This window comes from Mesoplodon mirus (genome assembly GCF_964341445.2).
Source record: "Mesoplodon mirus genome assembly, chromosome: 4".
Taxonomy (NCBI): Eukaryota; Metazoa; Chordata; class Mammalia; order Artiodactyla; family Ziphiidae; genus Mesoplodon; species Mesoplodon mirus.
In genome coordinates this window covers 144768579-144795619 of record NC_138979.1, presented here as the reverse complement: position 1 = coordinate 144795619, position 27041 = coordinate 144768579, and the positions used below count along the sequence as shown (strand labels likewise).

Here is a 27041-nt window from a genome sequence, read left to right as displayed (position 1 = left end):
TAAAGAGTATTTCAAAGAATAGAAGTTATTAATTTTGATGATATCCAATTTAACACTTTTCTGTTATGGGAGGTATTTTTGGTATCATATTTAAGGAATCTTTGCCTAACCTAAGGTCACAAAGATTCCTCTTATATTTTCTTTCTTTTGTTTGTTTCCTTAAGTTTTCTTTCTTTTTAAAAAAATACATTTTTAAAAATTTTTCAACAATTTTGAAAGGTTACTTTCCATTTACAGTTACTACAAAATATTGGCTATATTCCCCACATTGTACAATACCTTGAGCCTATCTTACACCCAGTGGTTTCTACCTGCCACTCTCCAACCCTTACATTGCCCCCTGCCCCCCCTGCTCTGTAACCACTAGTTTGTTCTCTGCATCTGTGAGTCTGCTTCTTTTTTGTTGTATTCACTAGTTTGTTGCATTTTTTTAGATTCCACATATAAGTGATATCATACAGTATTTGTCTTTTTCTGTATGATTAATTTCACTTAGCATAATGCCCTCCGAGTCCATCCATGTTGCTGCAAATGGCAAAATTTCATTTTTTAATGGCTGAGTAGTATTCCCTTGTATATATATACCACATCTTCTTTATCCATTCATCTGCTGATGGACACTTAGGTTGCTTCTGTATCTTGGCAATTGTAAATAATGCTGCTCTGAATATTGGGGTGCACGTATCTTTTGGAATTAATGTTTTTGTTTTTTTTCGGATATATACCCAGGTATGGAATTGCTGGGTCATATGGTAGTTCTATTTTCAGTTTTTTGAGGAACCTCCATACTGTTTTTCATAGTGGCTGTGCCAGTAGGAATGTTTACATTCCTACTAACATTGTACAGGGTTCTTTTTCTTCACATCCTTGCCAACATTTGTTGTTTGTAGACTTGATAGCCATTCTGTATGAGGTGTGACGTGGTATCTCATTGTGGTTTTGATTTGCATTTCTCTGATGATCAGTGATGTTGAGCATCTTTTCATCTGCCTGTTGGCCATCTGTTTGTCTCCTTTGGAAAAATGTCTGTTCAGATTCTCTGCCCATTTTTTAATCAGGTTTTTTTTATATCGAGTTGTATGAGTTTTTTATATATTTTGGATATTAATCCCTTGCATATCATTTGCAAATATCTTTTCCCATTCAATATGTTGCCTTTTTGTTTTGTTGATGGTTTCCTTCGTTGTGCAAAAGCTCTTAAGTTTGACTGTGTCCCATTTGTTTATTTTTGCTTTTGTTTCCCTTTCCTGAGGAGACAGATCCAAAAGAATATCGCTAAGACCTATGTACTGCCTATGTTTTCTTCTGGAAGTTTAATACTACACTGTTTTGATCACTGTAACTATAAATCTTGAATCGGGTAGTGTGAGTCCTCTAACATTACCATAGAAAGCGTTTTCGTATAAGTCTGATAATCAATTTGTCAGTTTCTGGGGAAAAAAAAGTTTGGGGTTTTGACAGGAATTGCTTTGAATCTATAGTTCTGTTTGTGGAGAATTGACGTCTTAGCAATATTGAGTTCTCAAATACAGTTGATTTTTATATGTTGATTTTGTACCTGCAACCTGACTAAACTCACTTATTCTAATAGCATTTTTTGTAGATTCCACAGGATTTTCTGTATAGAATATAATGTTTTCTGCCAATAAAGTCAGTTTTACTTATTCCTTCCAATGTAGATGCCTGTTGTTTTGTCTCTTGCCTTATTGCCCTGGTGAGGACCTCCAATACAATGCTGACTATAAGTGGCGAGAGCATACACCTTGCATTATTCTTTTTGTTTGTTTGTTTGTTTTTTAATCTTTTTTTAAACATCTTTATTGGAGTATAACTGCTTTACACTGGTGTGTTAGTTTCTGCCGTATAACAAAGTGAATCAGCTATACGTATACATATATCCACATATCCCCTCCCTCTTGCTTCTCCCTCCCACCCTCCCTATACACTGCATTATTCTTGTCTTTATCATTAATATGATACTAACTGTAGGTTTTTCTTTAAAAAAATCTTTTTATTGATGTATAGGTTTTTAAATTTTTTATTTATTTATTTATTTATTTATTTATTTATTTATTTATGGCTGTGTTGGGTCTTCGTTGCTGCGCACGGGCTTTCTCTAGTTGTGGCGAGCAGGGGCTACTCTTTGTTGAGGTGCACAGGCTTCTCATTGTGGTGGCTTCTCTTGTTGTGGAGCATGGGCTCTAGGTGCGTGGGCTTCAGTAGTTGTGGCTCGAGGGCTCTAGAGCTCAGGCTCAGTAGTTGTGGTGCATGGGCTTAGTTGCTCTGTGGCATGTGGGATCTTCCCAGACCAGGGCTTGAACCCTGTCCCTTGCACTGGCAGGCAGATTCTTGACCACTGCACCACCTTGGAAGCCCCTATTGACATATAGTTGATTTACAATATCATGTAACTTTCAGGTGTACAGCACAGCGATATGTATATATATATATGTATACATATAAATATGTAACCTTATAGGTTATTACATAATATTGAGTATAGTTTCCTGTGCTATACAGTAGGTCCTTGTTGGTTATCTGTTTTATACATAGTAGTGTGTATATGTTAATCCCAGCCTCCTAATTTATCCCTCTCACATCCCGCTTTCCCCTTTGGTAACCATAAGTTTGTTTTCTGTGTCTGTGAGTCTCTTTCTGTTTTGGAAATAAGTTCATTTGTGTCATTTCTTTTTCTCTTAGATTCCACATATAAGGTATATCATATGAGATTTGTCTTTCTCTGTCTGGCTTACTTCACTTACTATGATAGTCTCTAGGTCCATACATGTTGCAAATGGCATTATTTCCTTCTTTTTTATGGCTAAGTAATATTCCATTATATATATATATATATAAATTTATACATACACACACCACATCTTTATCCATTTATCTGTCAATGGACATTTAGGTTGTTTCCATGTCTTGCTATTGTAAATATTGCTGCTATGTACATAAGGGTGCATGTAATTTTTTGAATTATAGTTTTATCTGGATATATGCCCAATAGTGGGATTGCTGGATCATATGGTAATTCTATTTTTAGTTTTTTAAGGAACCTCCATACTGTTCTCCATAGTGGCTGCAATTTACATTTACCAATTTACATTCCCACCAACAGTGTAGGAGGGTTTCCTTTTCTCCACACCCTCTCCAGCATTTATTATGTATAGACTTTTTGATGATGGCCATTCTGACTGGTGTGAGGTGATACCTCATTGTAGTTTTGATTTGCCTTTCTCTAATAATTAACAGTGTCGAGCATCTTTTCATGTGCCTCTTGGCCATCTGTATGTCTTCTTTGGAGAAATGTCCATTTAGGTCATCTGCCCATGTTTTGATTAGGTTATTTGTTTTTTTTGTTATTGAGCTTTATGAGCTGTTTGTATATTTTGGAAATTAATCCCTTGTCAGTCGCATCATTTGTAAATGTTTTCTCCAATTCTGTAGATTGTCTTTTAGTTTTGCTTATGGTTTCCTTTGCTGTGCAAAATCTTTTAAGTTTAATTAGGTCCCATTTGTTTTTCATAGATGCTGTTTATCAGATTGATGAAATTCTTTTATTCCTAGTTTTCTGGGTGTTTTTATAAGGATTAGATGTTAGACTTTGTCAAATGCTTTTTTTATTGTTGTTCTGTTAATGTGGTTGGATTACATTGATTTCCAAATGTTAACCTTGCATTCCTTTGATAAACCCCATTGGTCATCATTTATTATCCTATTTATGTAGGGTTGGATTAGGTTTGCTAAACTTTTGTTAAGAATTTTTGTGTTTGCCTTCAAGAGGGATATTGACGTATACATATTTTTTTCTCGTAATGTCTTTGTGTAGTTTTGGTATCAGGGTAATGTTTGTCTCATAGAATAAGTTGGAAAATGTTCCTTCCTCTTCAATATTCTGGAAGAGTTTATGTAAAATTGGTGTTATATTTTCCTTAAATATTTGGTAGAACTCACCAGTGAAGTCATTTGGGCCTGCAGTTTTTAACTTTGTGAGGGTTTTTTTTTTTTTTTTTTTTTTTTTTTTTTTTGCTGTACGCGGGCCTCTCACTGCTGTGGCCTCTCCCGTTGCGGAGCACAGGCTCCGGACACACAGGCTCCGCGGCCATGGCTCGCGGGCCCAGCCGCTGCGCGGCATGTGGGATCTTCCGGGATAGGGGCACGAACCCGTGTCCCCTGCATCGGCAGGCGGACTCTCAACCACTGCGCCACCAGGGAAGCCCTGTGAGGGTTTTAAACTACAAATTAACTTCTCTAATAGATATGGAGCTATTTTAGTTACCTGTTTCTTTTAAAGTGAGCTTTGGTAGTTTGTGTCTTTTAAGATTTGTATATTTCACACAAATTGTTGAATTTATTGGGATTAAGATGTTCATGGTATTGCCTTATTATCTTTTTTATGGTCAATTGATTTTGTGTGTGTGTCTGTGTGTGTGATTTTTAATTGAAGTATAATTTGTTTACAGTGTTGTGTTAAGTTTCTGGTGTATAGCAAAGTGATTCAGTTATATATACATAATATATATATTCTTTTTCAATATAGGTTATTACAAGATATTGAATATAGTTCCCTCTGCTTTACAGTAGGACCTTGTTGTTTATTTTATATGTAGTAGCTTATTATCTTTTTAACGTTTGTAGAATCTTTAGCGATGTCTCCTATTCATTTTTGAAGATTGGTATTTTTTTGTGTGTGATCATTCTGGCTAGAGGTTTATCAGTTTTATTGGTTTCCCCAGAGAATCAGTTTTTGGTATCATTGATTTTTCTGTTTTCTGTTTTGTATTTCATTGATTTCCACTCTTTATTACTTCTTTTCCTTCTGCTTACTTGGGTTTCATTTCCCCTTCTTTTTCTAGTTTTTTAAGGTGGAAGTGAGACATTGATTAGAGACCTTTCTTATTTTCTAATATAGGCATTTAGTCTTATAAATTTCCCTTTAAGGTACTGCTTTAGCTGCATACCACAAATTTTAATTTGTTGTATTTATTTTCATTCAGTTCAAAATACTTTTAAATTTCCCATTTGATTTCTTTTGGCCCAAGAGTGGGTTAGAAGTGTGTTATTTCATTTCCAGATATTAGGGGATTTTTTAGATGTCTTTCTGTTATTGATTTAAATTTGATTCCATTGTGGTTAGAGGACATACTTTGTGTGATATGAATCCATTTTAAATTTATCGAGACTTGTTTTTTAGCCCAGAATATGATCCATCTTGGAAAGTGTTTATGAATACTTAAAGAAAATGTACATCCTGATGTTGTTGGATAGCGTATTCTATGAATGTCAGTTAGGTCCAGTTGATTAACAATGTTGTTTATGTCTTCTATATCCTTACACATATTCAGTCTACCTCTTCAATGAGTTATGCATGAATGTACGGATGTAGAGAGGAGGAATGTGAAAAATTAAATTTATTCTTTGTGGCTTGCTAAGGGCATTTGTTAAGCATCAGTGAGCAAAGAAGGGAGGTGAGGGTTGTGCTAGAGAGACTGATGAAGGGTAAAGGTTAGGATTGTATTAAGAAGACCAGGAAGGGAATTGAGTAATACCAAATTAGTATTTATAATCAGTAGAGATTTAGGGAATTTAAAGTGGGTTATGCACTTCAGTGCCCATTACTCTGAGAGTGGATCACAAATGGAGACTACAAATAGGCAACAATCAATTGATAAATAATATAGGAAACAGCTATAAGAAGTTGAGAGGTAATTTTCTAACTTTTAAAGAGGGATTTAATTTTCTCAGCATAATTACTAATAATTCCTTTACTAAGTAGTTAATCAGCAGCAGCAACATCAACATCAAAATGAAAATTTATTATTGTGAACCTATTATATGCCAAACACTGAGCTAAAAATACCTTACATGCATTTTCATACTTTATTTTCACCTCAAGGCTAGGATATAAGTACTATTAATATTATTCCTACCTTACAGATGAAGAAATTGAGGCTTGGTGGGGTTAAATAACATCTCAAGGCTTCACTCAACCAGGAAGTGATGAAAGTGGGATTTGAGCCTGTCGTATTTTATAGTGTGTCTGTTATTGATTTCCCATCCCCACCCTCCAATAAAATAAAGAATCCTTTTTGTTCTGAGTTTTACTAGAATAGCATTTGTTCATTTGGTGGCTCTCAAAATTCTTTTACTGTGACTCACAATAAGAAAGGCACTTTACATGGCAGTTGAGTGTACATTTATTATATGTATTTATGTGTGTGTGTATGTTATGTTTGTATGTGTTTATTTCATTAAAACATAATTTGGTTTTAATGTGTACTTTAGACATTATTTTCTCTTGGTTCTCTCTTCTTTTCTCTTTCTTTCTTGTCACAGTCCACTAATGGGTTACAATCCAGGTCAGAAAAACATTGATCTAGTCTAAGCCAGGAGAGTTGTAGACAGACACGGGGCTTTGAAACTGTATGTATATGAGAAAGGCATTTTGGGTGGGCAGGAAGAGTTTTAAGTTATCATTTTGATACCTGAATACTGACTATGTCTTATACAAAGTTGATTGCTAAAAAAAAAAAAATTGCCTTTTTTTAAAGGTAAACTTGAGGAATGATGTATTTGGTTTTTGTTTTTAAAGCTCTCTGATCCTTCTGATTTACCAAGGAATGCCTTTAGAATTTTTACCATTCTTGTGGAATTTTTATGTATTGAACATATTGATTATGCCTTGGAAACAGGACTTGCTGGTAAGTATATTTATTTGTGTTATACTTCGTGTTAAATTCCTTTGATCCTATTTGGTTAAACTGTATGCATAATGTTTTATATATATTCAACTCTGTCTGTCAAAAGCAGTTCAGTGCGATGAAATGCTTTTTGAGCTTCTGTAACAAGGGTTTGTCAGATGCTAGAAGCTATAGAAAGACACAGTTCTCATATTGCTTACATTGACCAGGGCTACATGAGTCACTACAGTGAATGGAAGAATGTAATACAATGCTGTAAGCTATGAAATGCCAAAGGAGCAGAAATGGAAGTGACAGCAATTCTGGTTGAGACAGTTGAGTAAAGTAAGATTTAGAAAGGAAAGTGAGCCTTTTCAAAATAAGCCTGGAGAGGAATAGATTCATATAAAATTTTTTCTTTTATTTTTGGTCTTCTGGGTTTACTGGTATTAATAGGATAATAATGACTTCTTCCCTAAATTCCAGTCCCATTAATTCAGTTGCCTCCTTGACCTCTCTTACCTGTTCTGTGTGCATCTCAAATTTAATATATCCCAAATGAAACTCTTTATCTTCCACCTAAACTTTTTCCTTTCCCCTTCTTTTCCATGTCTTTAAAAGGCATTACTATTTACTGTTTGCTCAAGGCCCAGACCCCGGAGTTATCATAATTCTTCTTTTCATCAAACCTGAGAGCCAATCTGTCAGCAAATCCTGTCTGTATACTGCCAAACATAACTCAAATTCGTCTACTTTTCTCCATTTCCGCTGATGCCACCCTGATTTAAAGATCATCATCTCTATCCATTCCTAACTGGTCTCTTTGTGTACATTCTTACCTTTCCAAATAACTGACTCCATGTAACATTTATGTTATAAATTCAAGGGTCTTAAAATTTCTTGCTTAAGACCCTTTAGTGGTTTCCTGTTACTCTTAGGGGAAAAACAAGAAGAAACTCTTTATGAAAGTATAGCTTTTCGAAAGAGAGGCATGGACATATATACACTACCAAACGTAAGGTAGATAGATAGTGGGAAGCAGCCGCAGAGCACAGGGAGATCAGCTCAGTGCTTTGTGACCGCCTGGAGGGGTGGGATGGGGAGGGTGGGAGGGAGGGAGATGCATGAGGGAAGGGATGTGGGAACAGATGTATATGTATGACTGATTCACTTTGTTATAAAACAGAAACTAATAAAAAAAAAAAAAGAAAGTATAGCTTTTGATCTGGCCTCCTCTTATATATTCATCTTCATCTCATATTGCATTTCCCCTCACTACCCCAGCCCCTTTGGCCTTCATTCATTTTCCTCACTCAGGTTCTTTGCACTTGGTATCTCCCTACCCCCCAATCCTTTTCCTTCAGCTCTTGTCATGTCTGGCTTTTCACCCTTCTGATCTTAGCTAAGGTGCTACCTTCTTAGAGAGGCCTTTGCTGATCGACCTAGCTAAAGTGATACCCCTTTCCCAGCCTAGTTACGCATTATTTCATCATTGAATTAATTTTTTTCATAACACTTGTTACAATGAAATTTTCATTTGTTAATATCTGCCTCACTCACCAGAATTCATTCATTGAACACATGCTTAAGTCCTTACCCTTGTACTCATGCAGCTTACATTCTTGTGGAAAAGATAGACAAATGACTAGTAAGTTCAATGAATAAAAATAAAATTGAGTAAGGAATAGAGAATAGTAATGGGAGGTAGGATGGGGAATTCAGGGGCAGAGGGCTTTTTTAGAAAGGCTGGTCAGAAAAGGCCTCTCTGAGGAGACATGATCCAGAGAGCTGAATGAAGTGAAGGAGTAAATTGAATATTTGGAGAAAGAGTATTTTAAGTAGAGAGAACAGCATGTAAGTTCTCTTGAATAGTGAACTTCATGGGAATCTTACCTGTCTTAGGAATCTTATCTGTCTTAATTGCCATTATAGGCTAGCACCTAGAAAGCACATAGCACGTGCTCAAAAATGTTTGACTGTATATAACATCATTCCATAAAGTTTCTAAGGTTGAAGCAAAATTACCCATAATTCAGTGACCTTGTGGTTTATTCTTACCCTTTTTTTTTTTTAACCTGCAGGACGTAGATAAGCATTTGTAGCCTGCTTCCCCCCCTCCTCCACCCCATGCAGCAGAAACTTGACATCAAGTATTTAACATTTGCCATTTACAAATAAGCTAATGTGGTAATTTGTATTGGGATAATCATATCCACCTCAAAGATGTGAAGATTAAAGAAGATAATAAAAAAGTAACATGAATTTGATTCTATATGGTATGAAGGAGTTGTTCTTTAGCTAGTATGGAAGCCTAGCTTCTTCATTTTAATAGCAGTATTCATAATTTGGAAGGGCTTAGAAAATTTTCTGGTAGGATGAGAATGTCCCTTATAAACATTTTTCATGCAGCTATTTAGTTAGTACATACTGCTATTATTTCTAATGATTTTATAAAATTCTGTCATGCATATATATTATAAAGTTAACCACCCCCTATTATTAGACATCTTGGATCTTTTCAGCAATTTTTTTTTTGCGGTACGCGGGCCTCTCACTGTTGTGGCCTCTCCCGTTGTGGAGCACAGGCTCCGGACACGCAGGCTCAGCGGCCATGGCTCACGGGCCTAGCCGCTCCGCGTCACGCGGGATCTTTCCGGACCGGGGCACGAACCCGTGTCCCCTGCATTGGCAGGCGGACTCTCAAAAACTGCACCACCAGGGAAGCCCCTTTTCAGCAATTTAGTAGTATAAATAATGCTACAATGAACATTGTAGAGCTTAAAGTGTTTTCCTTATTTTGAATTATTTTCTTTGGATAAAATTCTGGAAGTGAAATTAACAGATCAAAGTGTATTGCAAATTTAAAAAAAATTTTATACGTATAAACTATTTTCCTAAGGGTTTTTTTCCCACTAATCTATACTGCTGCTGGCATGTATGATTATACCAGCTTTTCTGCACAACACTGAATATTCTTTAAAAACTTTAATAATTTAATGGTTAAAAACGTACATCACTATTGCCTTTTCATGTCTTTCATTAATAGCAAGGATTAGTATTTTCTACATGTGTATTGACTTTATTTTTTTCTCTTGTAAATTTGTGTTGGAGCCTTTAATTTTCTTATCAATTGGTGATTTTGTCGTTTATGGGAAAATAAAACACCTTTATTTTCCATTTTTAAAACTTTGAAAAAAAATCCTCCTCCTGTAAAGAACTCTAGGTATTAAACTTTTGTTTTCTCATTTTCTGTGAGTATTTTTCCTAGCTCCTTATGTCTTTGAACTTTAGCTAGAAACATAAATGTCTGTGGTTAGTAGGGACCTTAGAGTTTAACTATTACTCTCTTACAAAAGAGGAAACTGAAATCTGGAGAGATTAGCTGTCTGTTTTGGGGTCAGAATGTGAAGTGGCTTGAATACAGTGCTGAAAATCTGGAATTTATTATGTTGACAGTGAGGAGACTTTGAATTATTTTTGAGGAAATAGTAGAGAACATGGTGAGTGAAATATGTTAAATATATTATTATGGCAACAATATATAGCATAAAAGATAAGGAGATTTGAACCAGGATACTAATAAGAAAATTATTTTAACTGTTATCAGTGGTAATGAGGCCTGGTTATAAGAAAAATGGTAGAAGTGTATTCATGGCTCATGAATCGTTGGGCATAGGAGGGCAGGAAAGGGAAGGAGAAGGTATAGTTCAAGATGATTCATTTATTTATTTATTTATTTATTATTTATCTCCGCAAATAATGAAGACTTGAGTAGATAGTGAAAATTTGGACGTAAAAACTTTGGATGAATTTTATTAAATTATTAACAAGCTTAATTTTACTCTTCTGTCCACAAAAATTATTGCTGATTTAATGAAACAGCAGTTACTTTTATGCATGTTGTATATATAAAACCACATTCTTTTTTCTGTTGCTTACATGAATTTCTTTAATATGATTCTAACATATACATGCCTTCCAACTTTAGGAATTCCTTCTTCAGATTCTAAGAATGCAAATCTCTATTTTTTGGATGTTGTGCACCAGGCCAATACTATTTTTCATCTTTTTGACAAGCAGTTTAATGATCACCTTATGCCACTAATAAGGTTAGTCAAATTGTCCGATTTTCATTGGTGTTTCAATTAATATTATAATATTCTACTTCTTGTTAAAATTTAAAAGTAATAGATGTTCGTTAAGACATCAAACAGGAACAAGAGGGTGTGGAATAAGTAAAAGCCCTTTTCCTCTTCCTTGCCTTCCTATTTTCCTTCTGTGGTATTAATTTTGGTTTACTGAATGTGTCATAAACCTAAATCTGATATGAAAGACAACTTCTAGCTTGTTCCCACTTATTATAATAAAAAGATGTACAATAACAATTTTATGAGATCAATAGGACAGGTTTTGATGAGGCATTAAATAAGGTTTTGTTTATATCTTCCTATCAATTTATGTGAACTTTTAAAGCATGTGAGGATTAAATAAGGTAGTATATATGTGAACATGCTTTTTAAAATTGTATGTGTAGTACTATAATTAAAGGGGAAGAATATTCATATAGAAAATAAAATTCTAGACATTTTGTATAAATGTTGATATGCCAAGAAATAATTAGTCTAGAAACAATCTCAAAGATAAAGATTACTTGTGATCCCTGAATCACATTTTGAAAGGAAATTTACTTTTTAAAGAGCTCTAATGTCACATAACAAAGAATTCATGTAATTATTAGGGTTGCATATTCTTTAATATTTTGGGTGTTTTTTGACATTTAGGTAATATTCAGAAGGTAAATATGGCTACCAAGTTGCTTTTCTTTTTCATTTTTTTTAATATAAGAAAGCTAAATACAATTGAATTGGGTGTTAGTTTAGTCTGCAAATTTTAATTAATATAATTTGCTATATTCTCAAGACTTTGTGATTTTTCTTACTGATATACCAGAAATTTAATTAAAAAGGAAACCAAATAATTTCAGAATTTCAAAATCACATGTTTATATTCTAAAGGGATGTCTCCTCACAGATGAAAGTAATAAATCTAAATCCTCCTCTTCCGTCTCTTTTAACGGGTTAGTTTTTCCTAGCGTGACTATTGTAATGAATTGGGCATAGTGAATACTAAATAATTACTTTACTATTTATATGCTTCTTGGATTGGGGAGCAAATTAAAATAATGTGTGTGTGTGTGTGTGTGTGTGTGTAGGTATATAGCAATACATATATGCCTATGAAAAACTGTTAGAATTGTAAGGCTACTAATGTGATCTTTTTCCCCCTTTAAACATTCAATAGCTCTTCTCCTAAGTTATCTGAATGCCTTCAGAAGAAAAAAGAAATAATTGAACAGATGGAGATGAAATTAGATACTGGCATTGATAGGCAAGTTGTTAGTTTTACTATTTCTCTTGCATTTTTGTTGTTGTGTTTATTTTTTTATTTTTAAATTTTTTAACATCTTTATTGGACTGTAATTGCTTTACAATGTTGTGTTAGTTTCTACTGTATAACAAAGTAAATCAGTTATATGTATACATATATCCCCATATCCTCTCCCTCTTGTACCTCCCTCCCACCCTCCATATCCCACCCCTCTAGGTGGTCACAAAGCACTGAGCTGATCTCCCTGTGCTATCTCTTGCAATTGTAAAAACACCATTGTAACAACATGAAAATGATTTTCAGAGAAGAAAAAAGTCTATTTTAATTCCACCATCCTGCTATAACGTTTGATTTTAATTTTACATATTGCTTTCATCTGTATTAGAATGTTGTTTTTATTGGCTTCCAGGTTTATTATTTATGGAAGTCAGTATGTTTAGACTTACTTTTAAAGCAGATCCTACACACACACACACACACACACACACACACACACACACATGCACTTGAGAGTCCGCCTGCCGATGCAGGGGACACGGGTTCGTGCCCCGGTCCGGGAAGATCCCACATGCCACGGAGCCTGCGCGTCCGGAGCCTGTGCTCCGCAACAGGAGGGGCCACAACAGTGAGAGGCCCGCGTACTGCCAAAAAAAAAAAAATGGTATGTAACATAGAGGGTTTTATTTTCAGTTAGAACTGTCAGGCTAATATCTGAAATGCTTTAAATAAATATACTGATTTTCTAAAAGTAACTTCCATTAAGTGAATGCAGACTCTACGTTCCAAAAAAATTTTTTTTTTTTTTTTTTTTTTTTTTTTTGCGGTACGCAGGCCTCTCACTCTTGTGGCCTCTCCCATTGCGGAGCACAGGCTCCAGACATGCAGGCTCAGCGGCCATGGCTCATGGGCCTAGCCTCTCCGTGGCATGGGGGATCTTCCCAGACCGGGACACGAACCCGTGTCCCCTGCATCGGCAGGCTGACTCTCAACCACTGCGCCACCAGGGAAGCCCCAAAAAAATTTTGTAATGTTTATTGTAGTTAATTACCTGTTCATAATATGGAGCAGTGGATCTCTGTCTTTTGAGATGATGGTGGGCATTTATTTATCGATGATGATAATAGCTACTATTTGGCTTGGCCAGAAAGTTCGTTCGGGTTTTTGTACCATGAAAAACCTGAACGAACTTTTTGGCCAACTCAGTATTTATCAAGAATTTGCTATGTGCCGGGCACAGTACAAGGATCTTTACCTGTATAATTTCATTTATTAAGTAGGAAATACTATTCCCATTTTACAGGTGAGGAAATGAAAGCTTAAAGAAATGAGGTAGTTTGCTCAAGATCATAATGCTGGATATTTGGGACTCAAATTCTAAAGCCCATGCTACTAGGTTTGGGCATATTTTTATTTACTGTAATTCTCCTTTCTCTTCTATTCAAGAAAACATATTTGAATATAAGTTAGTTACAGGAACTCTAGCCCTTAATATCTTTGTCTTTTGCCAATCTATTATCCTTTCCCAGCTTTATTTCATTCATTGTTGTGCTTAGATTGCTTGGTCCATCTCTTTAATTACTCCCTTGTAATTACCCTAAAATTTATTTCCTTTAACCATAATTATCTTACAGATCCTAAAATCTGGATTAATGCAGACTCTTTTATTCCCATAACCGGATGGCTGATTGCTGTTGGAGAATACCACATTACTCAAACATTATTTGTGCCATTACAAACACATACTCTCATTTCTCAACTGGGTCTTCAGTATCACTTGTTCAGCCTCCTGCTTGTCCTTAGACTGTGAAACTCGGGTTCTTCTCACCTGTTCTTCTAAACTTTGGCCATCCTTCATAAGCCCCTCTATCTTACTACCTTCCTAAGCATTCTCCAAATATAGTTGTTAAGGAAACAAATTAGTGACAGTCTTCTAAGATCTTTAAGATTTCCTTAAATAGAGTAATGGGCAAATGAATCTTTGCCCTGTGTTTTGAGCAGAAAGCTAATAAAACTAAGAGGTCTTTGATATCATGACCTAGAATTTACTTTTTTAAAATCTGAAGTATACCCATAGTAAAAGTCTAATGGTGACATGAAATTAAATAATTTAAATTTAATTTATTATAAATAATATAAATAAAAGTAAATATAAAGTAAATTAAAATGATCAAATACATGGTGTTCTCAATTCTCTAGGACATTAAATTGTATGATTGGACAAATGAAGCATATCTTGACTGCAGAACAAAAGAAAACAGATTTTAAGCCAGAAGATGAAAACAATGTTTTGATTCAGTATACTAATGTGAGTAAAATGATTCAGTATGCTACTAAGAATATTTGCTTTGTTTATACTTTTGTTAACATTTCATTGATGTATCTTATTATGCTCCAAGTTTTTTTATTTTATACTTAGAGATTAATGAGAAACTATATGTATTTTCTCCTTAGCTAAGCTGATACACATTTCTATGTAATAAGTATAGAAAAAATTTTTACAGGCCTGTGTTAAAGTCTGTGCTTATGTAAGAAAACAAGTGGAGAAGATTAAAAATTCCATGGATGGGAAGAATGTGGATACAGTTTTGATGGAACTTGGAGTACGTTTTCATCGACTTATTTATGAGCATCTTCAACAATATTCCTATAGTTGTATGGGTGGCATGTTAGCAATTTGTGATGTTGCTGAATATAGGAAGTGTGCCAAAGACTTCAAGGTATGTATTCACAAATATCAAACTTGTAAATAGGTTCAAGAACATAAGTCAGATCATAAAAAATGTGTACTGACTTATAATCATTAGTGAAAAGTTTATAACTTTTGTTGACATTGTAGTGAGACAGATCTAACATTTCCTAACTCAAAAAGTATTGTTGCAGTCATATTTTCAATATTAACACATTTTTCTTTGAGCTTTAGTTTAGACAAGGCCATATTTCAGTTCCATAGTCCGAATGACCTTATTAAATAATGCCCATGACTAATGCTGCATATATCAGATATCAGGAAAATATGTTCTTTCTTCATGTACATCTCTCTGAAATCAGTTTCCCTTAATGTTTAAATTACTTAAGAAACCTGCTAAATCAACAATAACTAATTCTAGTTTACAAAAGTATAAATGATTATTATTACTATTTAAGAAAATTGGCATAATATGAATCTTTTCAAAAAGATTACAGTGAGTTTTATAATGTCTGAAGTATTTTGAGTTTTAACACTTCAGGAACTTTAAAAAATTCTAACATTGAACTCTCCAACATTAGTTAAGTCCTGAATAATAGTACATAAGTGAGAAGAATTAACAAACTGATTGTAAAACTAAACATTATTTTGTTTCAATGTTATTTTTTTCCTTCTCTTATCTCAATTCAGATTCCTCTGGTATTACAGCTTTTTGATACTCTGCATGCACTTTGCAATCTTCTGGTAGTAAACCCAGATAATTTAAAGCAAGTCTGCTCAGGAGAACAACTTGCTAATCTGGACAAGAACATTCTTCACTCCTTCGTACAACTTCGTGCTGACTATAGATCTGCCCGCCTTGCTCGACATTTCAGCTGAGGTTGAATTTACAGGGCAGTGTGTTGTACTTCAGCGGGCCTTGGTTGATAGAAAGCACAGGCGGTTTCTTATGACACAGCCAACATTTTATTGAAAAATGACTGTTTAGAAAAACAGCAGCCATACTTACCCTTGAGATTTTATTTGAAATTTGGACACTACTAAGCATATTTTGCTGTTTTCCCTTAAGTTGGATTTTAATTCCGTTTTTGAACTTATAAATTTCAAACTCTGTAAAGCTATATGTCATTGTTTTCATCCTGGAAAATGTTAGTGTCAGAAGGCAAATGAGATGTTACCAGTGTTCTGGTTCATGTTCTTTAACATATCCATTGGGAAATTTCACCATCCTGTTTTGCACTAAAGATGCGTAAAATCCAGCAAAACTACATTTGTTATTTATCAATTTTCAATGACCTTTTCAGCACTGGTAATAGTGAATCAGGTTATTTTAGGTTTTCCTAGAGAATTTTTTGCTTCTTTCAGAAGGTTAATTAACAATTGGGCATAATTTTTGTAGTTGGTTGATTGGATTTTTCTGAGGTACAACAATAATACTATTCCAAGAAAAATGTTATAAACAAAACTAAAATGATGAAATGTTTTATGTAGGTATTAGCAGTGGATCAGAATACATCTGCTTTCTGGGTAAAAAAAAAACTTAAATGTTTACAATTTCTTATTTGGTAAACAGATTTTTAAGCCAATGCTAGCAAGAAATTAATAAAATTACCTTATTTTATATTTCGCTTAAGATAAGGTGTAGGATCTTAATTAAAGGACCATATTTATTCATTATTTTAATATTATAAGGGAAGTAAAAAAATGAGGTATGGTCTAAATGGTGCATATGAGAAGTATTGACAGTGTTTAGCAACAATGCAGTCCTATAAGATTTCTACCTTTATGCAAAACTGGAATAAGATGGAATGGCTAAACATGCAGGTAGTCTTCTATTTTAAGAGGAATTGGAAATTGATAGTTAGCATTATATTCTAAGTCTCGAGATAAACTTTGCAAGGACTAGTTGCTTTTTAAATATATAGTTTCTGTCATTACCTTTTTCAGGGCATTTCTGAAGCGATTCCTACTGAATGTAGTTAATTGAATTGGCTTAATATGGTGGTATAATAAATCACTTATAAAATTTTAAACATCAAGAAGAAATTTAGAAAGATCTTTGCTCTAAAAACTGTAAACTTGCTCTGTGAGAATGCATTCTTAGCTATATGTAGTGTTTCAGCTTTCATTGTATTTTTCGTAGTCTTCAGGAACAGATAAACTTTAATGTTCAACTCATTCTTGACTTTTCTTTTTCCTTTAATGTAGGCTTTTTGGCCTAATTTTGGAAAACTAATTTTAAGAATATGTTTCTGAATGTTCATCAACTTTACCCAAACTTCCAGGTCCAGAGCGAGCTAGCTACCGTTTAAGTTACTATTGACTGAATTTTCTTCATTTTCTGTTTAGCCCAGTGTTATCAGGGTAAGCAAGAGAAATGAAGTATGCCAACTTTTGTCAAAGCATTTTAGGAAATTGTGGCAGCTTTAGAAGGCTGTCTAATTTTCTATTCCTTAGCCAAAGGAAAGCCAGAACAGGTTTTGGATACTAGAGAAAGTCATATGCTTGTACTATTGCCATTTTAGAAAGCTCTGATGTGAATTCAAATTATACCTCTGTTACTTAAAGCCAACAATTTTAAAGCAGTAGTTTTACTGGCCACTTGAACTCTTTGTACACAGTGTCAATTTGTAAAAAAATTAAAAAGGGAAAAAAATATCAAATAAAACATGAGAGAACACTTTAAGACTTCCAAATCAGAAAAGTGCTTCAAACTATTTTGTTTGGATTAATTTTTTAAATGTAAAACATATATTTGTTGCTTAGATATTTCGTTAATTATTATTTCCATGTTTGAGTTCTGTGCGATATTTTCCATTATGTCCATTGACAGGACAGTAACAAAGAAAACTCATAAGTGACTACTTAATTTAGAAGTGTTAACATTAATGCTCAATAAACAAATTCCCTGCAATTGTTTTTTTTTATTTCACTCCATTTTTACATTTTGAGGACATCCATACTGAATTTTATAAATTATTTTTTATTTAACTTTTTAAGATGTTTCTTATTTTTCATAGCATAGGTCTTCCTTTTTAAGCAGAAAAATACTTGACTATATAATCAAAATTAGAAACAGATTGTCTTTCTCAAAGGAAAAAAAATTTGATGTATAAAGCAGTATGCATTCTTTGCATTCGTTGGATTTCATTTTGGAAGTATTTTTCATATTAATGGACACTACAAAATTCTCAAAATATATGGCTCAAAAGAGATGGTCAATAAGTAAAATGTTTTTCATATGCACATGGTAAAATTTTAGGTAGCGATAATGGAACTTTGTATATCAGTAACTTTAGTCAACATTTGAATAAGGAGAATCTTTATAATTTTCCCTAGTTTCACATGAGCTAACATGCAATGTTTAGATAATGTTTTGAAATTGAAAATAGACTCTTAAACACTGCATTTTTAGAAAATGCAGAAACACTCGATAAAAAGCTTGAGTGTATTATGTTTTCATAACACAGAAAGTGAAATACAGAACACAGGTTTAAGAAGGAAGTCTAGCTTCTATAAGTTATGATATTGAAAATGACAGCTAACCAAAGTAGCTGAATACTTCTTATGAGGAATTGTTAAATAATGGCTGGATGTATCTTTAGACAGTTGGTTATCTAACTATTTCAAGACAGTTATTAGTAGCCTCATTTTGAGTATCCCAATGTTTGCAAATCCCTAGCACCTTTCTTGTTTTAAAAAGAGCTTCTAAGTAAGTTAATTCATGGTATATCTTAGACCATCCCTTTCCTTTCACTTTAAATATATCACTCGTTGAATATCAGCCTTCTCACTCACCATAAAATAATTAGCCAGTAGATCGACTCAAAGTGGAGAATTTACTGCTTCCTTAAAATGCCTTTTTCTCATCTATGATGGTGAAATATTTACACCTATCTAGATAAAGAGATTTTTGTTCTTGAAATGCCACAAAACCCATTAAGGTGGTCATGTTTATGAAGTAGTGCTTAAGGCATGCTTGAACTGCACATGAGAGTAAGTAAGGTTCCCTGGGTGCATAATTTGTTAGTGACTTTAAAAGCTCAGATCTGGGAGTTTAACTTTTTTTTTTATACGAAAATATTCTATGTATTACCATTTATTGCCCATTGACTCAGAAGTATGACATATTTTCTAGAAGCATAGTGATTTCTAGTGGAGAATTTGACATATGAAGCATTCTGAGCTTTCATCCAATTAGCTTAACTATATTTCAGTCCCTGTAGTACTTCTCTCTGCTTGAAGAAGTCTGTCCTGAAACATGTTGTGTACTTTGGAGGAAAAGACCAGTCCATATTGTTACTGTAAATAATTCTACATAAAGTAAAAATAGCATTTAAAAAATTCTGATGCATAATAAAGTATAGCTATATTTATTGACCCATGCACTGTGCTCAGCCCTTTACATACATTATCTCATTTGGTTTCAAAGGAGCCCTAGGAGTAGGGTACTATTATCTCCATTTGACAGACCCCGTGCACAGAAAGTTTTAAGTAGATCTGCTCAAGGTCTACAGCTAAGTAAAAGACTCAGATAGAAACCTGAATGTTTCTCACACTTTATCTTCTATACACTATTCTCCTTATGCAACATAAAATATTGTTTGATAGGCTCAGTTTTGCTTAGTCTAATTTTCTTTTCATCCAATGTTTGGTTCTCATTGTAGTGTTTAGATTATGAAGTTGAGATACAGGGCTAATATCTAATTTACTGTTAGACTTTTTCGTAATGTGTCCGGTGTGTGGTCATACTTTTATAAAATTTGGTTTTTAAAATTTTATAAGTGGTCATGAAATTTTAATTGAATATTAAGTGTGTACCTACTAGAAATCTTTCCATCAAAAAGTTCTTTAGTGAGTTATTTTGCATAATCATAATACTGAGTAATAATTTTTGCAACAGAAAGACTTCAGGTATTTTGTACCATATTTTGTAACATGGGAGTGAATGAAAACTCTACCTTGAAAGATATGAAGAAATCAGTATTTCTACCTTCAAAAACAGACTGTTTTAATGTAACAAGCTTGCCAATTCTGTTGTTTATTTAGTGCATTGGTAGTTTTTAAATGGCTAATGCTGGAGGGAAAACATGGAGAAAAATGTACTCAATGTATTAGCAATAGGCAGTCATTTTTATGTAATCAAATATTGCATATTTAATCTTTTTAAAATTGCCTTAACTCTTAACTTTTATTCTTACCACTGATCAATCTTTCTCTTTCCAAATTTAGGGGAGAAACAACTCTCAAGTGTATATAGGAGAGAAACCTGACACATTAGAGAGTAAGAATTTTAATTGGTGATTTGAAGCAGCTGGGTTGATAACCCTGGGCTTAACAAGATTGATATTTTTAAACTAGGCCCTGTATACTTTAACATTGTTATCTGGGAGGTAACACTAAACTTCAGTTCTTGTGATTAATAACACTTTTGTGGGGGAGAGACAAGTAATTAACCATACTTGCTCATTTTCTAAGTGGTTTAGAAGGTTGCAGTCTGCCTCACCATACAAAGCTAATTTAAATATGAATATATAACAATCATACTCCAAACAGCAAACAAGCTCAGAGGAAAGTCATTTATTCAGAAGGCATAGATTTGCACTAGACAGCAGTGATGCATTACAAATATATAATTATTTTTACTAATATTTGAGCAGGTGGAATGGATTAGAACATGGTCAACATTATGCTGCTGCTAACATGTATTTTCCTATATTAATATGTACTGTGAAACATATATTAAAATTGTCAATAATTCATTTTAGCCGAGATACTAATATTTGTATTACTGTGTTGAAGAGACAGTATCCAACTGAGCCACTTTTAATTTAAAAGTCTGAAACTGGAATTAAGTTTACTTTCAAAAACCACTTAAATTACTTTATAATCACGGGAAGGTCAATAAAACATAGAATTATCAGTGACTGGTCACTTAATAGGAAGAAGTATGGAGGGTTAAGAATAAGGATAAGAATCTGGAATGAGTTAAATTAAGTTTCATTTATACTCAGATGAGTGACTTCCTTTTGTTCTCACCATTGGCAGTCTTAAATGAAGGAAAATGTCTTTCTTCCAGAGTATCTTCATATTAATAAACTAAGTTTGAAGATTGGATGGAACCAACTCCAAGGAATTAATCTCCAGTGGTGGACTTTCAGATATTTTAGATTAAACTTTGAGAGGTAGGAAGCCTTCTTGATGCCCCTGTAATCTTAAATAGGCAGGTGCCTTGGAATGGAGCCATCCCTTTTTACCTGCCTGTCATTTTAATCTTTATACTGTGGGTAAATTTGGTTTCTTTGAACTCTGGCATCTTGTTGTGGTAGTCTATCAAACCTGCAGCTTTTTGCTATAGAGAATATTACCCAAATAGAATCTGGACAATGCTGAACTAAAGAAAACTGTGAAACTACCTCTTAAGTATATTGTTTGCAAATGCTGTGTGCTAGAGGATTCACATAAAATTATGTGAAAATACTTTATAAGGAATAATACTAAGTGCCTCTATATTAGGATTCTTCAGTAGAATGTATTTTCAATTTTTGCCACAAGGGGGAGAAGTTATTTTTATAGTAATACTTAAAAACATTTTTGTTTGATAAAAATAGAACTCACATAGCTTCTCTCTACTGAACAGCACCTATGAACATGTCGCTATCCTAACTAACAGGAAGAGTGTGTGAGTATGTGTGTATGTTTAAGATTCTGAAAGTCGTGTGAGAAGAATTTCTGGGTGAATTAATGACACAAAACTAAAACAGTTTTGAAGAACATATATGTGCACAGTGGACCCAGGACCTGGACAGACTTCGTCATTAAAATTGTCTTTTTAATCATTGAATTCCTTTATCAGCTCTTTAATAAGAATCTATTGATTCATTTTTTTGCTTTCTGCTTTTTAAAGAAAAATTTTTGAAACAATCTCTAACTTACAGAAAGGTTGTAAATATGGTACAAATAAAATTTTTCCACTTTGAGAGTAAGTTGCTGTCGTGATGCCCCATCACCCTGCAATACTTTTGTATTTCCAAAGAGAAGAAATTCTCCTATATAGCCACAATACAACCATCAAAATCAGGAAATTAACATTGATATATTACTCCCATCTAATCCTAAGACCCCATTCAGGTTTCACCAGTTGTCCCAATAATGTTTTATAAGGATCCACTTCAAAATCATGTGTTGTCTTAGGTTATAGTGTCTCTAGTTTCTTTCACTCTGGAATGGTTCCTCGGTCTTTCCTTGACTTCTACTACCCTTGGCACTTTTGTAGATTATAAGCCAATTATTATGTAAAATGTCCCTAAATTTGATTTATCTGTTTCCTAGTGAATAGATTCCAGTTGTGCTTTTTTGGCAGGGGTATTACAAAAGCAATTCTGTGTTCTCATTGCATCCTGTGAGGTAGTGCACAATTTCAGTGCACTATTTCTGATGATACTCATTTTGATCACTTGCTTAAGGTACTACCTATCAGGCTTCTTCACTGTAAAGTTACTTCCTCCCTTTGTAAGTATTTTGTGAGGAGGTAGTTTGAAGCTATGTATATATCCTGCTCCTAATCAAAATTTCAGGTTATTAATATCAGTATGAATTCACAGTTTTCTAGTCAGTGGATTATAATCTGTTACTTACTTTGAATCTCAAATCATCCCACATTTGGTCAATGGGAGCCCTTTCAAGTTGGCTCCTGTGTCCTTTGACAAGTTGCCATCATTTTTTAAGTACTTTCTTACATTTGGGCACACAGGTTTCTCCAAACTTACTTTGTACTTGCCTGCCCCATCTTTGGAATCAGCTGTTTCTCTGCCTTTTAGTGGACATTGGTATTTAGAAACTACAATTTGTGCATGAGATGTGCTTATAATTGAGATACCGGTGCCACACTCCTCAGTGGATGGTGCTCTAGGGCTTTATGTGTGTATATACGTGTATATGTTTTAAATTTACATACACATACACTTTCCTGTGTGACACCCTTTTCACCTTATTTGAGCTCCAGTACCACATACTGTATTTCTTTCTTCCCCCATGCAGGAGGAGGGACTTCCTCACTCCACTCAGCCTCTGAGGCTTTGGCTTTAGGACAGGTTGGGGGAATGAAAACCGTCATTACAGAAAACATGTAAAGATTTAAAAATTCTAAATAAAAATTACTCATAATTTCATCATTCAGAAACAACTATTTTTGGTGTATTTTCTTTTATTGTAGTCAAATTAATAAAGCTAAATTGAGAAGGGTAAAGTGTTTATGCCAAAAACACGAGGCTTACATTTTAAGGAATTAAATTTGAAATCATATCATATGTTTTTCTATAATATGTGTCCTTGCTACTATGAGTAGTTGTTAATTAATAAAGTACATCAGAGAAACTGTTTCTGAGAAAGGAAATCTGACCATTAAGGACTAAATACCAATAGGATATTGGTATTTTATTACTAATAAAATTCAAAGGAAAAATTATCATAAAATTGTTTTGTAGGCCAGCAAATAAAAATATATTTAAGTAAGATCAACTTTATATGAGAAAGGAGTCTGTATCTAGACTGGATTTAATACATCTTAAACTTCATTTGAAATAGGAGTCTATATATGGGCAAAATACTTAATCCTCAGTTTCCTTGTTAGTGCTCTATGATCACTGCTAAGGCTAAAATTCCGTAATTCCAAATGCAGGCATTCTGTTGAGAGTGTATAGTGATGTCAGAAATGGATTAGCTTAAGAAGTCATGTCTGAGCCCAACTGAGAGTATCTGAGAGCTAGATCCTCCTCCAGTGCTGCCAGCTTGCAGTGACCGTATACCACTTTGATTAAGAGCTAAGGCTCTTGAATCAGACAAATGGCAGATGTGCATCTTGGCTTTGTCACTTGCTAATTATGTGACCTTGTGCGAGTGTTGTAAAGTGAGGAGAAAAGACATTTGTGGTTTTCATCCTCACCACTTCTGTCAGCTTTTTGAAGGTATTTCCAGTCCTATGTGGGATCACCTCATTGGCTCATTTTTCATCTGACCAACATTTATTGAAATGTCCTTTGTCCGGTACTGTATTAGAAGTTAGGGATATTAAGATTAAGTAATAAGCTCCTGCCCTCAAGAGTGTAGCCTAGTGAGAAAGTTAATGTATGCACCAATAGTAGTATTCTATAATAAGTGCCATAACAGTAGCATGGAACCAAGTACTGTGAGGATCCACAGGGAGCTGTTACTAAATTTGTGGGCTGGTGGGGGGGTAGGTAATTAAAACTATTAAAGTTACCTTTTATTAAACACCTATTATGTGTCAGACACCTTGCTAATAATACATTTGTTACTGTGCTTAATACAGTGGGAGGTAGGTACTGTCTTTATCCCCATTTTACAAATGAGGGAACTGAGGCACAGAGAAGTTAGATAACTTGACAGAGGTTAAATATCTAAGAAATAACAGAGTCAGAATTCAAACTATAACCACAGGCTTCCAGAGCCAGTGCTTTAACCACTTCGTTCTGTTACCTCCAAGAAGATTTCACACTAGACTTTTAAAAGTCAAGGAGCATTTCAAGAAATGGAACAGGTAGAGGGGCATTCCAGGTAGACGTGACTCACACTTGGAAAGGTGTGGTGCATGAGTCACTGGTGTATTCACTGAATGTGAGTAGAGCTTAGGGTATGTGGTCTGTCAGAAAGGCAAGTAAAGCCTGGAATATTTGCTATGCTAATTTGCTAATTGTTCAGGCTTTATCATAAAAATAATAGAGAACCAACCATTAATGATTAACTTGGTGAATGACATGAACAACTCTTTAAAAAGGTGGCTGATAGGAATGTGTGCCGTGGGTGAGAGGGTAGAAGAGAGCAGAAGCTAGGCTACTGCATTCATCTGGATGCTGAGGGCCTGAACTGGGGGAGTAGCACAGGAATGAAGAGGAAGTGATGGACTCAGGAAACGCTTTGAAGATTAAACCAATGGGGCTTATCGTTGATTATTGGATGTGGAGGGCAAGGAAGAGAGGGAATCAAAAATGATTCCGAGGGCTTCCCTGGTGGCGCAGTGGTTGAGAGTCTGCCTGTCGATGCAGGGGACACGGGTTTGTGCCCCGGTCCGGGAAGATCGCACATGCCGCGGAGCGGCTGGGCCCGTGAGCCATGGCCGCTGAGCCTGCACGTCCGGAGCCTGTGCTCCACAACTAGAGAGGCCACAACGGTGAGAGGCCCGCACACCGCAAAAAAAAAAAGAAGATTCCAAGATTCTTAGCTTACATATCTTGTTGAATACCAACAGTACTTACTTACATTATATACATTAGCAAAAGTAGGTTTAGGGGGAATGTCAATGAGTGCTGGAAGAACATCTATTTTCTCACCAAGAGAACTTGGTTAAGGTCATGTAAAATTTTTTAAACTTTTTAATCACCATCTTTTTAGAAATACTAGAAATGGTGGGAGAAGAAAAACATCCCTTCTTTCTCTATGGCTTTGAAACAGAGGAGTGATTTTGAAATTTGAATAATACTTTGATAATGTATAGTTGTTGAGTTTTTGTTTTTTACTTAAAGCAAAAAAGAAAGCTTTCTAGCATTTTAGTGTATGGATATAATGGGTAGACTCAAATGGAATGACACCAGTCCTCTAGAAAATTTAAGCTGGGAAGTATGACTTCCTATAGTTGGACTGTTTATATGCTAAGAATGCTTCCCGATTCTGAACCAGAATTTTAACCTTTAACCTTGAGGATGTCAAGTATCTTCTTATGGGAAGACATTGCAGATCTATAACACAGTTCTCAGCCATCATATTTAACTGTAATCCCAAAGAAAGCATGTTTATCTCATTAAGGTTCACAAATGACTCCTTGGCAATAGTATGTGGAAAGTATAATGACAAATTATGGATATACCACAAATTAATTGTATTTGATGGATTTCAGACATGTTTTGAAGGCATATTTTTGGATCTTTTGGAAGTTTGACATAACTGAGTTGTCTTAAGCAGGGTAATAGTTAACCAAAGGATTAGCAAAATCCTTTAGAGGTAATTTATTTCTGAACCTGATTTTAAGAAAACCCAAAACTCACACATTGTCATCCTTTTTTTTTTTTTTTTTTTTTTTTTTTTTTTTTTTTGCTGTACGCGGGCCTCTCACTGCTGTGGCCTCTCCCCCTGCGGAGCACAGGCTCCGGACGCACAGGCCCAGCGGCCACGGCTCACGGGCCCAGCCGCTCCGCGGCATATGGGATCCTCCCAGACCGGGGCACGAACCCGTATCCCCTGCATCGGCAGGCGGACTCTCAACCACTGCGCCACCAGGGAGGCCCACATTGTCATCCTTTTATCCGATGCCTTTTACTCTGCTTTAGCAATTTTTTAACACAATGAAATAAAATTATTTTCATTGTGATTACTAATGGCTTTGATCAAGAGATCATTTACAAAGTATTGAATATTTTTGTTAACTAAGAAAATTGTGGGTACAAATTTCATTAAAATTTTGTGATTATATTTAGTAAATAATTTTAATACATATTTAACTTTCATCAGTACAGAGAAATGTGTTTTTAAAATAGATTGTAATGTTTTGATTTTTTTGTAAAGGAGATTATAAAAAAGTAAATGATAGTCATACATAACCACAGAATACATATTCATTTCAAGTGCACATGGAAATTTACAAAATGACCTATGTGCTAGGTCTATAATGTCCTAACAATTTTCAAAAATTTGAAATTATTCAGAGTATGTTTTGTGACTATAGTGGAATAAGGTTAGAAATAAAAGTTTACTAAATTTTCATACACTTGGAAAATAAACAATTTCTAAACTCAGGAGTCAAAAAAAATTACACTGGAAATTAGAAAATATTTGAACTGACTGGTAAAAATACAACTTATCAAAACTTGTGAGATGCAGCCAAAGCAGTGCATAGAGAAACATTTAAAGCCTTAAATATGAATGTATTTAAAAGAAGAAAAGCAGAAAACAACTATTTAAATCTATTTCAAAAAGTTAGAATAAAGCATCAAACACATAGGAAAGTAGGAAGGAAAATAACAGAAAATAAAATATAAAACAGAGGATCAATAAAAACAAAAATTGGCTTTATTGTAAAGACTAATGAAACAAACCTCTGCAAGACTGATCAAGTTAAAAAAGAGCACGAATATTATCTCAGGAAAGAAGAGGGAAACTTCTGTACATTTCTGCAGACATTAAAAAGAAAACTAAAGCGGGACTTCCCCTGTGGTCCTGTGGTAAAGAATCCGCCTTCTAATGCAAGGGATGCAGGTTCGATCCCTGGTCAG

The 27041-nt window shown here is 34.4% G+C and overlaps 1 protein-coding gene across 1 annotated transcript in view; it reads left to right on the top strand.

Moving 5' to 3' along the window:
- The window catches only part of EXOC5 (exocyst complex component 5), a 56485-nt gene extending 35961 nt beyond the window's left edge, over window positions 1-20524 (top strand). The window contains exons 13-18 of the mRNA XM_082616747.1: window positions 6596-6704; window positions 10672-10792; window positions 11985-12071; window positions 14268-14376; window positions 14573-14788; window positions 15448-20524. Coding sequence (XP_082472873.1) covers window positions 6596-6704; window positions 10672-10792; window positions 11985-12071; window positions 14268-14376; window positions 14573-14788; window positions 15448-15636 — 831 coding nt within the window. The 3' untranslated portion in view covers window positions 15637-20524. The remainder of the gene's footprint in view (window positions 1-6595; window positions 6705-10671; window positions 10793-11984; window positions 12072-14267; window positions 14377-14572; window positions 14789-15447) is intronic.
- The last annotated feature ends 6517 nt before the right edge of the window (window positions 20525-27041 follow it).